Below are 14753 nucleotides of genomic sequence, written 5' to 3' on the forward strand. Positions count from 1 at the left end.
GCTGAAGAAGTCCATCTTCAACGGGTCGGCCGTAGCCCAGAAGAACACCTCCAGCGCTTCTGCTGGGTACTGGCCAAGGAAGACAGCGACACAGAGAATATCATCAATCTGGTGGTGCTGGAGCAGTTTGTCTCCCAATTGCCGAAGGGGACGGCCGAGTGGGTCCAGTGCCACCGTCCGGCATCGCTGGATGAAGCGGACCAGCTGGCGGAAGACCATCTGGCAGTGTATCCAAGGACTGGCGTGCCCCACGCCCTTTCTACCTCTTATGTATCCTCCACTGTCCACCCCTCCTTCCATCCTTTTCCGTTTCCCCAGAAACAAGGGAACATTACCCCAAGACCGGCTCCACGGTCATGGATTCCCTGTTCCAACAAACCCTGTCTCTTCCCTCTCTTCCTTGGGCTGGTCTGCTGGAGTTGCCAAGTCATGTCTGAGAGCCGTGCCCAGTAATGGAGGTGGGGGCCTTGATCCGGATCCCCAACACCCCACAGACCATCCCCAATCTAGCAGGGACGTACCAAATAGTCTTGAGTATTAAGGGGGTACATACCAATCCTTGGTGGATTCAGGTTGTAATCAAACCTCCATTCATCAATGCTTGGTTCAAAACGGGGCATTTGAGGCAAATAAGCATGTGAAGAGGTGTGAGGACGGAGTTATTCATGATTATCCTATAGTGACCGTCACAGTAATATTCCAGGGACAAAAGCACCCATCTACTAATTTTGGGAACTGATTGGCCGGCTTTTCGATCATTATTGAAGGGGCTGTATGCGGATGGGTCCTGTGAGAAAGTGAATCGTGAGGGATGTGTGAAGAGCTAGCTGGGGAGGCATGTCCTGGGCCATCTGCGACTGTTCGTGTCAGGCTGATGCTGGTTGCAACTGTCATCTTCCCCTCCCCTTAGGGAATTCCCGGTAGGTTAGGTTATGCGTCCTAAGACAAAATACTGAGGCATGCGTTTGACCATGTGATAGTGTTTGATTGTCAATCTCTTCACCTGAGTGTGGCACTCAAATATCCATATTTTTCAATTATAAAAGATTGGTTGTATAGAGTGACACAGGACACTCGCATGAATGAAGGAACGACCCAGTTAATTATTTTAATGTATACATTTATATTATTATTCATAAAACATTCATACATTGATCAATACATTCATAATGTATTGATCAATGTGTCAAAAAAACTGAAATAAAACATTAATTAAAAATGGGTCATTGGACACTTAAATACTTATATAATCAGTAATGGCTAATAGGAAAACAATACTGATCAATTTCTAATTATACATTCAGTAATGAGTAACTGGACACATTCTGAGCCAATCAATGAGCTGTGATGTCAGACTGCGATTCGGCAATTCATACCCGCGATCTTTCCTCCAGTTTGGTCATCATGACGATATTTGCGCTCCGCTGCTCCCAGATCATACGCCAAAAATCCCCGAAGGTCTCGGGCAGTGCGCCTTGAGTGGCGATGTAGGCGTTCTGTTTGCGGTAGCCGTCAATGTAGTTTGCGTTGATGTAATCACTACCTGGAATACCTGCAAGCAGAAAAACTATATCAGAACATTTTTAAATGTATTACCACTAGATGGTGCTATAATACTAAATGTTTAAACAACAAATAAACAACTGGACAAAAATCCTGCTTTCGTTTTGTTTTCAAGATGCTTCAAATGAGTATCGCTCATACTGACTTTTGTTTTTCGACTTTTAACATGGCTATTTATTGAGTTATCAAAATGAAATTATTTAAATAAATGCATAAATACATAAACTCAAACACATAATAAATAAATGCAAACAATTTGATTCCTTCAAAGCTAGAGTAAATCAAATGCCACACAATCAAAACAATGTCATTACAGTAAATTGCTTCATACAATCAAGATGCTGCTAATTACTTGCAGCAACATATTCTAATGCATTTGTGTCATTTCTTACACATTTGTAGAGGTGAAGTATAAACATAAAGACAGTTTAGCACTGTTAAGATTTTTTGACTTTATTTTCATTACTGTAAAGATTTTTCTTTTGAGTTTTTATATTTTAAAACAATAATTTAATGCAATACAATTATTTTTTAATGCAATTGAACAAACATTATCATGATATATACATACTTTTTGGGGAGGGAATTGTGTTTAATTGTCATCAAAATCTCACATTATAAAACATAAAATAGGCTTTTATTTTAATTTTCCTTTTTGCAAACTATGACATATTTCTTCGATTTGTGTTTAAAATATGAGTCCGTTTCATGAGATTCACTCCTACATAACAGATCTTTTATTTCATCATGATGTATTGAACAGGATTTTTGGAAAGGCAAAAGCCATCTAATAACCTGAAAGTAAGTGAAGACGTTTGTGAGATGTTGAGAAACTGGAGCGATTGGTGCAGTTTTAATGCTGCAGGACGTACTCACACATGCGGAGCACAGATAAAACTCATCGCAATGTTTCTGCCATCGACTCCATGCCTCCAATCTCTCTCTGTCTGTCAGGTGAATTATGAATTAATTAAAAACTGAATGCTGTCTCACTTTAGCTTTAACAATTTATCCGTCAGTCACACACACAGAATTTGCCAGTTATTAAGTGGACATCTAATGAATTTTAAACAATTTGGTTTGAGTGGATGTCGTCAACAAACATTATATATAAACACACATATATATATATATATATATATATATATATATATATATATATATATATATATATATAGTGTATATATATATATGTGTATATATATACACACTGGCAGCAAAAAGTTTGGAATAATATACAGATTTTGCTCTTATGGAAAGAAATTGGTACTTTTATTCACCAAAGTGGCATTCAACTGAACACACTGTATAGTCAGGACATTAATTACATGATAAATTAATATTACAATTTGAAAAAAATTCTGAACGTCTTAAACTACTTCAAAGAGTTCTCATCAAAAAATCTGAAAGTTTTTCTGTTTCAAAAGTGGCATTTTCTTTGCAATTCTTCCCATAAGTCCTCCCGAGTCTTCTCTTTACTGTTGTACATGAAACTGATGTTGAGCGGGTAGAATTCAATGAAGCTGTCAGCGGAGGACATGTGAGGCGTCTATTTCTCAAACTAGAGACTCTGATGTACTTATCCTCTTGTTTAGTTGTACATCTGGTCTTCCACATCTCGTTCTGCCCTTCTTAGAGACAGTTGTTCTTTGTCTTTGAAGACTGTAGTTACACCTTTGTGTGAAATCTTCAGTTTTTTGGCAATTTCAAGCATTGTATATCCTTCATTCCCCAAAACAATGATTGACTGATGAGTTCTAGAGAAAGATGTTTCTTTTTGTCAATGTTTGACCTAATATTGATTTTAACACATGTCAGTCTATTGCATACTGTGACAACTCAAAAACAAACACAAAGACAATGTTCAGCTTCATTTAACTAAACTAATATCTTTCAGATGTGTTTGATAAAATGACAAGTGATTTTCTAGCACCAAATGATCAATTTCTCATGATTACTCAAGGATAAGGTGTTGGAGTGATGCTGCTGTCTAGATTTGATCAAAAATGACTTTTTTCAAATAGTGATGATGATGTTTTATACATCAGTAATGTCCTTACTATACTTTGTGATCAATTGAACGCCACTTTGGTGAATTAAAGTAACAATTTCCTTCCAAAACAGCAAAATCTGTACATTATTCCAAACTTTTGGCCACCATTGTGGCTTTTATGAAATGACATCAACTTCATATTCCTCAATATCACTTTTCATCCTGACAGTCAAACAATCTCTCATTTAACACTTAATAACTCCCACCATTATATCTCATTGTATGCAGACAACATTATTCTTTATCTTTTGTAATCAAGCACTTATTTTCTAATGGTTTACAACTTTAGCATTATGTGTGGATATAAATCTTTCGTAATGCATATTAACAGTATTGTTAAAGTGACTTCTCTTTCTAATGGTTTTATCATCACTAATTCATTGGCATTAAAATCACTGACTGAAAATTACTATAAAAAACACTATGACTGCAAAATCTCAATTAATGTGCCAAGTTTGCCTAGTTGCATTATTTTTGAATTTGTTCTTGAATTCTGCTTATTTATCTGATTAACACTTTATTGATTCACAAAATTGGCAGAAAAAGCAAAACATATATTCACAGAATCAACATATATCCCCCACTATTACCCTTCCCAAACCCCAACCCCACCCTGACCCTCAAAAGACATCCCTGTGGTCACACGTGAGCATACACAAACACAAAACAATGTATAAATAATAATAATAATAATAATAATAAATACACACATTTAAAAATACACATCGCTCTCTACTGCCCCTCCCTGAGAGCCCTCCAAGAATGCCAAATAGCTCCATTTCCCATCAAAACAATCACAGTTCCACAGCCTTCTACAAGACACTTTCTCGAAAGCCGGCACCCTCCCCATCTTAGTTCACTCCAGCTGACTTCCATCCCCATAAAACAATTTGTCTGCCGCTCATAACACTGGTTAGGAGTGTTATGGGTTTTGGGTTCAGCCATATGCTCGAGGCAACATTAAAAAAAAATTGGAATTAAACACTCTGCAATGGCGAAATAGGGGCAAGAACTTGAAGAGCCAAATGTCTGAGACCGAATGCATAATAATAAAACAAAATCTTGGGTAGGCCTAGCCTAGTAGGTAAGGCCTTAATTACCTTGCCAAACTCCTCCAAGGTTATCTCAGTATCAAGAGAATTTTTTGCTGAGTCTTCAGTTTAGGGAGTTCAAATGGTTCCACAAAATTACTAATCAGTAATAGTTCTCATCAGTAGACAAAGACGCGGAACTATAAACATCAAGATAGAATTCTTTAAAAGCATTATTATTGTCTATGGCCGAAGTAAATATTTCACCATCAGATTTCACTGAGGGAATGGTAGAAAAAGACTCTCTCTGTTTTATATATCTAGCCAGATGTTTCCTGCTTTGTCCCCCAACTCAATGTATGACTGTCTTGCACTGAATAGCCAAAACTCCACCTTCCATGACAAAATTGTATTATATCTGTATTTCAATTGGGTCAATTCTCTGAGACTATTAGACAACATTCAGCACTTCAGCTCTGCCTCAGCACTTTAATATTCCCTTCCAATTCTAGTGCTTTAGGTTTTTTGGTGAATGAGGCATACTGTATGATCAGACCTCTAAGAACCACTTTAATTGCCTCCCAAACCATGCCCACAGAGGATACTGAGGACCAGTTGGTCTCCATATAAACATTGATTTCAACCTTTAACATTTGTTGCAAAAGGGTTACATTAAAGTGCCAACTATATGATTTCTTTTTCTCCGTATGTTACAACACCTCTAAACTCACCAGGGCCTGATCTGAGACTAAAATGTTTCCAATTAAGCAATCGACAACAGATGAAATGAGGGACTTAGTAAAAAACTCTATTCTAGAATAATCTTATGGACTGATGAAAAAAATGCATAGTCCCTCCCAGATAGGTTCAAAGGTCTTTTTAAAACCAAGATTGTTAAACATCCTGTGAAGCGTCAGTGTTGCTCTAGGGGGCTTGTACACTTTTGCTTCACTATGATGAAGGAATGAGTCCATCAAAAGATTAAAATCTCCTCCCAATATTATATCATGAGGGGTGCCAGTGACTTGCAACATCCCTTCAAGATCTATAAAAAAGCCCTGATCATAGATTTTGGTGCATAAATATTAGCCAAAATAAGACTTTGCCCCTGAATTTCTGCTAAAACAATAATGGCTCTTCTTAATTTATCATTAATCTGTTTGAGACATTTGAATTGTAGATTTTTACTTATCCCCCCATATCATTAAAAAATTTTCAACTTTCTTGAAGAAACACTATATCATATTTCTTATGCTTAAGAACAGAAATAACCTTCCTTCTTTTTATGGGGTGCCCCCACACATCCACATCCCATGTGGAGAGAGAAAATCCACTCATATTAACATTTTACATTTTGACATATAAGAAAAAATAGATCATGTGTCACATTTTTTTTATAAAGACCACATTCTAAAATTTTTGTGACCATAATAAGCTGAACATCCCCCAGAACAAAACAAACAGAAAAAAGAAAAATGTGTGCATTGACCCCGTGCACGACAGCGCCAACTGGCGTCCATCCCTCCAAACTCAAAAAGTCCATGTACGGCTACGAGGATCCCTTGAAAACTTTGCTGTCGAATTGCTCAAGTCCAGTGTTTTTATATAAATTTGGTGAGACAGAATTACACAGCAAAAGATAATTTATAAAACAAACTCCAGCCAACAGGCAGAACAAACTCAACGAGCATGTAGATTCGGGACAAAACTGTCCCGAAGGTGTGACTACAAAATAAACACCAGCCGCTAGGCAGAAACAGCAGCAAAAAACGCTCCCTCAAACAGTCAAGTGAATGATCAGTGCGCCAGTCCATTCGGCTGTGACGTATCACAAAAATTACTTACTCCATTGACTTTATGAAGGACAATGCTTGCTGTGGTCATGTGAAGGTTTTACGGCTATCCTTAGCATCTATTCTCAATTTTGCCAGGAATAACATTGTGAAGGCGACCTTCTGTTGATGTAAAAGTTTTTTGCAGTCCTTGAATCTTCCTTTAATCCTCGCCTCGCATAACAGAAGATCTTTATAGGATGATCTCAGAAATTTGCCCAGAATTGATCGGGGCCTGTCTTGCTCTGCAGATCTCCACACCAGAATCCTGTAAGGTCGCTCGATTGCCTGTTATGTCGAGCAGATTCGGAAGGAGCCCATCCAGGAATTTCACCATATACTGACCCTCTTCGGCCTCAGAAATTCCGACAATATGGACCATGTCCTCCTACTTCTCCCAGACATGTTCCAAATCCACCTTGGTCACTAGCAGATTAGCAGATAATTCCCTCTCCGATGACTCCAGATAATTGATCCGTTTCTCAACATCCCCCATTCTTGTAACCACATCAGTAAATTTCACCTCCATGATAGTGATCGATCCACATATCACAGCAAGATCCTCCAAGTCAGCAATGACCTTCGTCAGCATTGCCAACATGCCCAGCAACTGTTGCCGCATTTCCTGCATTTCTCCGAGCAAATCGACTCCCGGGCCCGTAGCCTTTTAGGGGTATCAGCATGAGCATGTAAGTGTTTTTTAATATCTCCAGAGCCTGAGGATTTTGAATTCTTTGACATATCGTCCTCCTAGAACTGAGTGTATTGAATCCCTCTGGTTTATATCATTAAAAGTGTTAAAACAGGCAAAGTGCGCAGAGCTCGCTGTTCACACATGGCATCAAGTGACTCCCCTGAATTCTGATTATTAACAATAATAAATTGGACTGAATACTGAACATTGTTTTCTTTAATAATTTTACTGTTGCGGTCATTTCATAAAAGCTCATGGCCGTTGTGTTACATTTCCTGGATTTTACAGCCGCATAGTATAAATTCACTATTTACTTGATAAAATTCGACCAGAAGATGATTCTTTTTTTCATGTTTCCGTAAATTACTTGATGAGATGAAACTTGTCGCACAGTGTAAGCACTTGTATGGTTTCTCTCCAGTATGATCAGTTATTCATGATAAAACTGTGCTGAAAAATTCATTACATTAAGAAAAGTACCAATACCATAGTTCAATCTAATTAAAAAATGAACGTGTGTTGTGTATTTTTTGGCTTTTTAAAGTATCACATCATTAGCTTAGCAAAATGCTAACATAAAACATTTGAAATCAAATGAACTATTTGTGTAGTAGCTGTCTATGTAGAGCACTTGTGAGGTTCCTTTTCAGTTAAGATGCTACATTAGAAGGGAGCTACCCATGTAGACAGTAGACAGCAAGGCAGCTCGCTAGGGTTTGAAACAGGCCAATTATTTCTCCATCGTGTATGGTTAAATCTTTGCCTCTACATTTATTTGCATTTGTAGCATTACAATTGAATTAACTGCACCTTCTGATAGCATTGTTTATTTGCACATGATGTATACTGCATACCTGTATATTAGAGCATCAAAATACTAATAAAACGAGTAAGTGAATGAAGTAAACGTACCGTCGATTGCGGACAGCAGAACTCTGGAGTGATCGTAGGCGATGACGTTGGCGTATCTGTTCTTTGGTTTGTTGACCTCTAGGTTTGAATGCTCCCATGTGAACTGTTGACCGGGGTCAATCGACTGCAGGAAAAATTAAAAGATGTAATAATTAGTGTGTTAATGAGCATCAGAGATAAACAACAGCACACAGATGTGTCTCAGATGACATTTGTACTTTTTCTAAAAGCATGTGCTAACTGTTGGCTCGGATACAACATACTTTGAATTTCACACGGCCAATAATATCCGCACTGGAGCGTCTGAAATAGAAAGATGTGTCGTGACACGCACAGCTCCGACAAGCATTCGGTGCAACTGACGAGTAAAAATAGATTCGCCACTGTAACTCATCTTATATATGGAGATATGTTCCGAAATAAACACTGGTGCTGGGCAGTGACGCTCATGCCGGTGAACTCAAGACGTATTGAATTCATGAAAAATACAGATGATAAAGTGTCACACAGGGTGAATGAACTAATACATCTATACATTTACCGCTAAACCGACAAGAGTTTACTATGCTAAACATTTGAACGCTGAGTGGTGAATGGATGAATAAACAACACATGGACAAATTAACAAACAAAAACATTAAACAATGAATGAATGAACTGTTTATAAATGCAATCCATATCCATACATATATATGGATAAATAAATGAATGAATGAATGAATCAATCAAACGGACAAATTAAATGAAATGAATAGAGAATATTTGAATAATAAAAAATTGACAGAATTATGAATGAATTAATGAATGAACTGACTAATAAATGGAATGATGTAGGGGATATTATAACATACTGAATGCATGTATTGACTGATGAATGCATGAATGAATGGTCTATAAATACAGATCTTTTCCATCTGTGTTGTGGGGAATGTTTGAATGTTCTTGCAGTACACTTGTGAGTTGTTCCTATGGAACATGCCAGCTCTAAAAACAAGTGTCGGTATGAAAGTTAGAGTGAATATGGGACAAATCTGCCAGTGAAAGAGTTTTTGTGCGTGGTATGACCTCTGCGTCAGTCTTATGTGCTGTTTGCAATTTTTTCCCATTTACTTTAATAATGAAATTATTCAGTCTCGGCAGTGTCTTTTGAAAATGAAAAGATGATACGCATCTGCCTGCGAGCAGCTCTCTGCGTTGACAAATTTCAAATTACAGTTTTCAGAGGAGCGGCGAATGAATGAAAATTGGTCCCGTAAGCGAAGCGGGGAAAGTAATGTCTTCATGCCTTGAATAGATTTTAACGGATCACGGCGAGATGTGCACCCTCTCAAACGCCGTCTTTGTCCACTGACGTGCCCTTTCAAACCAGTGCAAACAACTTGGACAAATTACAGTAAAAAATAGCAAAACCATCAATGCTCTTAGATTGTCAATACTCAAAGCAGATATTTCACATACATAATGAGGTAAATGCATTCAACTCAGAGGGAAAAGGGGGGCTAGCTGTCACACTTTTTACTCCAGTGGAGGTTTATTATCTGTATTGAGACACAAACCTTAAAGTCTTGACTACCAAAAACCTATACAACACTTCCACATGCATACAGTTCATTGAACACCAATAGAGGGGCATGTTGATACACTAGATTTGTCTCCTGCATATAAAACAGCCTTTTATAGGCTTTTCAGAAAAAGCTTTGATAATTATTCGTAAAACAATTATCAAACAGGAAATATGTAAAAGGTGACACAAAAATATCAAAGCATTGATTTGGCCAACAAATATTGTAATAACATTGCCTTTGTGACGACTTCCCCGTGTGACAACAAGCCCCGGTCTCCACAATAAGACCAACATTTATAAAGAAATAAAACACTGCCGTTACAGCAGTAAATTACTCGCACTTGTTTCTATAACCTTTCTAAAAAGCAAACCGGCCTCTGATTTGAAACACCATAAATTAACAGTGTTGGTATTTTTCTGTCGGGTGAGTCACAGCGCCGAACCACAAAGAGTCCCTAAAGATGACAAATCTGCAGTTAAGCCGCATCATTCAGCCCAAATCTATTGAAACATTGCTTGTGAACTCGCCCGCTCTTTTGTGGGCTGAAATTACTTTCTGTGCCCGTGCAAAAGTGATCCAGAATGACAATTGAGTGTGTGCGAGTGGTGTTTTGGCAGGCAACTTGGCGGAGGTCCATGTCTGACCTCATGTTCATTAACCGCAGAGCGAGGGGCCCGACGGCGGCCAAGAGACCTGAAAAGAGCAAATGAACTCTCAGTCACGCTTTACTCTGCTCTCACGGTCCCTCTCGGAAGATCCGATCTGGTGTGCGCTCTGCTCGTCTGCCGTTTAAAAACACTCTATCGATCAATCAGACGCAGCTCGAAAATACAAACGGCCAATCAGAAAGCTCACAGAACTGAAATGAGAATGCCCTTAAAAATTCAATTCATATTCCTGAACTGGAATTGAGTCAGTAAACAAGATGAAGAAAATAGAAATAAAATGGAATGAAATACAAAAATATTTTCACTTTATAAGGACAGTAATACAACTATATATAATACATAATAATAATATAATACAATACACGTATAATATAATATAATATAATACACATATAATATAATACAAATAATATAATATAATAAAATATAATATAATACATGTATAATATAATATAATACATGTATAATATAATAAAATGAATATAATATAATACACGTATATAATATAATATAATACATGTATAGTATAATATAATATAATACAAATAATATAATATAATACACATATAATATAATACAAATAATATAATATAATATAATACACATATAATATAATATAATACACGTATAATGTAATAAATATATTAATATGTGTATTATATAATTTTATATTATATTATTTTTTATTATATAATATTATACGTGTATTATATTATTTTATATTATATTATATTATACGTGTATTATATTATATTAATTTTATTACATTATACGTGTATTATATTATTTTTTATTATATTATATTATACGTGTATTATATTATTTTTTATTATATTATATTATACGTGTATTATATTATTTTTTATTATATTATATTATACGTGTATTATATTATTTTTTATTATATTATATTATACGTGTATTATATTATATTAATTTTATTACATTATACGTGTATTATATTATTTTTTATTATATTATATTATACGTGTATTATAATATTTTATATTATATTATATTATATTATACCTGTATTATATTATTTTATATTATAGAATATTATATGTGTATTATATTTTATTATATTATACGTGTATTATATTATTTTATATTATATTATATTATATGTGTATTATATAATTTTATATTATATTATACATGTATTATATTATATTATACGTGTATTATATTATTTTATATTATAGAATATTATATGTGTATTATATTATTTTTTATTATATTATATTATAACGTGTATTATATTATTTTTTATTATATTATATTATACGTGTATTATATTATATTAATTTTATTACATTATACGTGTATTATATTATTTTTTATTATATTATATTATACGTGTATTATATTATTTTTTATTATATTATATTATACGTGTATTATATTATATTAATTTTATTACATTATACGTGTATTATATTATTTTTTATTATATTATATTATACGTGTATTATAATATTTTATATTATATTATATTATATTATACCTGTATTATATTATTTTATATTATAGAATATTATATGTGTATTATATTTTATTATATTATACGTGTATTATATTATTTTATATTATATTATATTATATGTGTATTATATAATTTTATATTATATTATATTATACGTGTATTATATTATTTTATATTATAGAATATTATATGTGTATTATATTATTTTTTATTATATTATATTATACGTGTATTATATTATTTTTTATTATATTATATTATACGTGTATTATATTATTTTTTATTATATTATATTATACGTGTATTATATTATATTAATTTTATTACATTATACGTGTATTATATTATTTTTTATTATATTATATTATACGTGTATTATATTATTTTTTATAAAAATTATATTATACATGTATAATATAATATAATAAAAATATTATAATACACATATAATATAGTATCATGTCATTTCATAAGCACACAGAATTTATGGACTTTGAATGTTCTAATACATTCTCTGTATATTATTAACAGAATATACTGTATAGCCCAATATATTATATAATCAATCGATTCAAATGTTGTGATGATGTTTAAACTTTATTAAATATATGTAATATTTATTGTTATAAAGTTATCTGAAAACAGTGTGAGGACATTTACTCATGTTACATGGCAAAATTAAAAGTTTAAACTGTTTTTACAGATAAATATGTCTTATCAGCTGAGGAAAAAAGTATTAGGGTACAAGAAGGGAATAATTAGTCAAAATGTATTATATAATTATTTATGTTTTGTCAAGTGACCTTTTCCTTTTAATTGAAGCAATGGGAGTGGCCAATTCAATTCAAGTTCCAATTTACCATCCTGTGGGCGTGGCTAGTTTAATTCTAATTCAACATCCTGTGGGCGTGGCCAATTACCTTTAAATTCTATTTTTTAACATCATGTGGGTGTGGCCAATTCAATTCAAATTCCAAGTCATGAAAGGAAGCCAGTTCTTAAATTTACAATTTTTTCCCAACCCCGAAGCTGCTGTCAACCATGTGAGAGACGAAATGGAGTAATGTTCTGGCCCTGCATGTCTCCTCACAGAGATAACGAGATTACATCGAGAAACATTTTACCTGACCTTTCACGCACCGGCGTGTTAAATGACAACTGATAGGCAGCCGTGATACGGTCAGAAAATGTGTCACTGTGTCTGGCGGCGGGCTGCGCGGGTGACTGATATCATCACGTTTGGTTTGTGAGTGCTGAACGTTCATCAGGTCACAAACAACACAGTGACCTCTGTCTACAAACACTAAGACGAGGTCATAGTTTCATTATATCAGTTTCTGTTTGCATGCAAACACAAAACTATGATGCAGCGTTTCTGTAACATAATGAAACACTGTTTTGAATTACATTTGTATATTTTCTAAGGAAGGGATGGCCAACAGGTGGCACGTCAGATAATGTTAGACTGAAGATTGATTTTAGTACATTGAAAAAGTGTTCATGTGAAGATTGCGTTCAGGCATGAGTGTCATTACTGATATCTACCAGTAGAGCTCGCTTGTTCCAAACAGTTCATGTTCGCCAAAATGACAACTGACTACGGAAACAGCATATTCCAGGCAAAATGGAAAACGTTCTGTTTACCTAGTTCACAGGGAAACCCATGTGTTTAACACAAGATTTTATCATTACACCACCGCTCACAAAGTATGAGAGAAACACCAGAGCTGCTCTCATCACAGATTTAAAAGTTAAAATACACTGGTGGCAAACTTTTTACCATGACAGTGGATATATGATGGAAATCGGTTTGTTTTTTTTACTTCCCAATTCCACGTCTGAGACGTCAATCCGCACATTTTATCACGTGACTTGTTGAGAGTGTTATTCTCTGCGGCATCCACGCACAACTCACCACACGCCCCACCGAGAGAGAGAACCACATTATAGTGACCACGAGGAGGTTATCCCATGTGACTCTACCCTCCCTAGCAACCGGGCCAATTTGGTTGCTAAGGAGACCTGACTGGAGTCACTCAGCACGCCTGGATTCAAACTCACGACTCCAGGTGTGATAGTCAACATCAATACTCACTGGGATACCCAGACCCCCTGTATGATGGATATTTTAACTTCTCAAGAGTGAGTCTGATGAAACAAATGAGTTCTAGGTTGAAAGTTCTAACTGTCAATCAACTGCAGTGATGATTTTTAAACTTTACCGGTTATATGCGGCTCTAAAAGTAAATAAGCATTCCATCGGACTACTTGAAAAGCGTATGCACATGCACAATGGACTACTTCACAGAACTACTTTTATGCAGTGACACAGATGAGAATCACAAACACCTGAAGCTCAGTTAATACAGGTGCTCCATACAAATTACAGAGGATTCCGCGCTAAATATCAGGTTTGTTCTTAGATTAAACATAAGTATAATGGGCAAAAACGTATTTAATATTGTCACATTCAGTCCTCCATATAAAAGTAGTATTCATCAAATAAACATGAATTTGTCCATTTGAACGGCATGTACTGTATATATATATATACTGTATATCATATTAGTTTGTATTGTTAATAAAATCATTAAAACACATAGCATTAGTCATGCATAGATTATCCACATTAATGATGAAATTGGGAAAGGGATGTGAGAGTGCGGGTTTGTAATCTGGCCTTTTGGTAGAAAGGAGAAATGTTAATGACACCAAATAAAGACACTATCAGATCATAATTATGTTATAATAACCACATCAAAACTATTTTAGAAAAAATCAATAGTGCTTTGGCATGATGATGATGGCATTATTATTACAAAAAAACGATGATAACTAATACGGTTAACAAATACAACCTTATTGTAAAGTGTTACCAGCATGTATTACTCTTGGTTAATGTTAATTTACAATATAAAAACAAATTGTTTTACTGTTTGTTAATATAAG

The 14753-nt window shown here is 34.5% G+C and overlaps 1 protein-coding gene across 6 annotated transcripts in view; it reads right to left on the reverse strand.

Moving 5' to 3' along the window:
- LOC127661044 (receptor-type tyrosine-protein phosphatase delta-like) overlaps window positions 1-14753 on the reverse strand; it is a 228371-nt gene that overhangs the window by 17531 nt on the left and 196087 nt on the right. For all 6 annotated transcript variants that reach the window (XM_052151632.1, XM_052151611.1, XM_052151604.1 and 3 more), the window contains 2 exons: window positions 8086-8209; window positions 1377-1552 (listed from right to left, as the gene is read on the reverse strand). In XM_052151632.1, coding sequence (XP_052007592.1) covers window positions 1377-1552; window positions 8086-8209 — 300 coding nt within the window. The remainder of the gene's footprint in view (window positions 1-1376; window positions 1553-8085; window positions 8210-14753) is intronic.

The sequence above is a fragment of the Xyrauchen texanus genome, chromosome 2 (assembly GCF_025860055.1).
Source record: "Xyrauchen texanus isolate HMW12.3.18 chromosome 2, RBS_HiC_50CHRs, whole genome shotgun sequence".
Taxonomy (NCBI): domain Eukaryota; kingdom Metazoa; phylum Chordata; class Actinopteri; order Cypriniformes; family Catostomidae; genus Xyrauchen; species Xyrauchen texanus.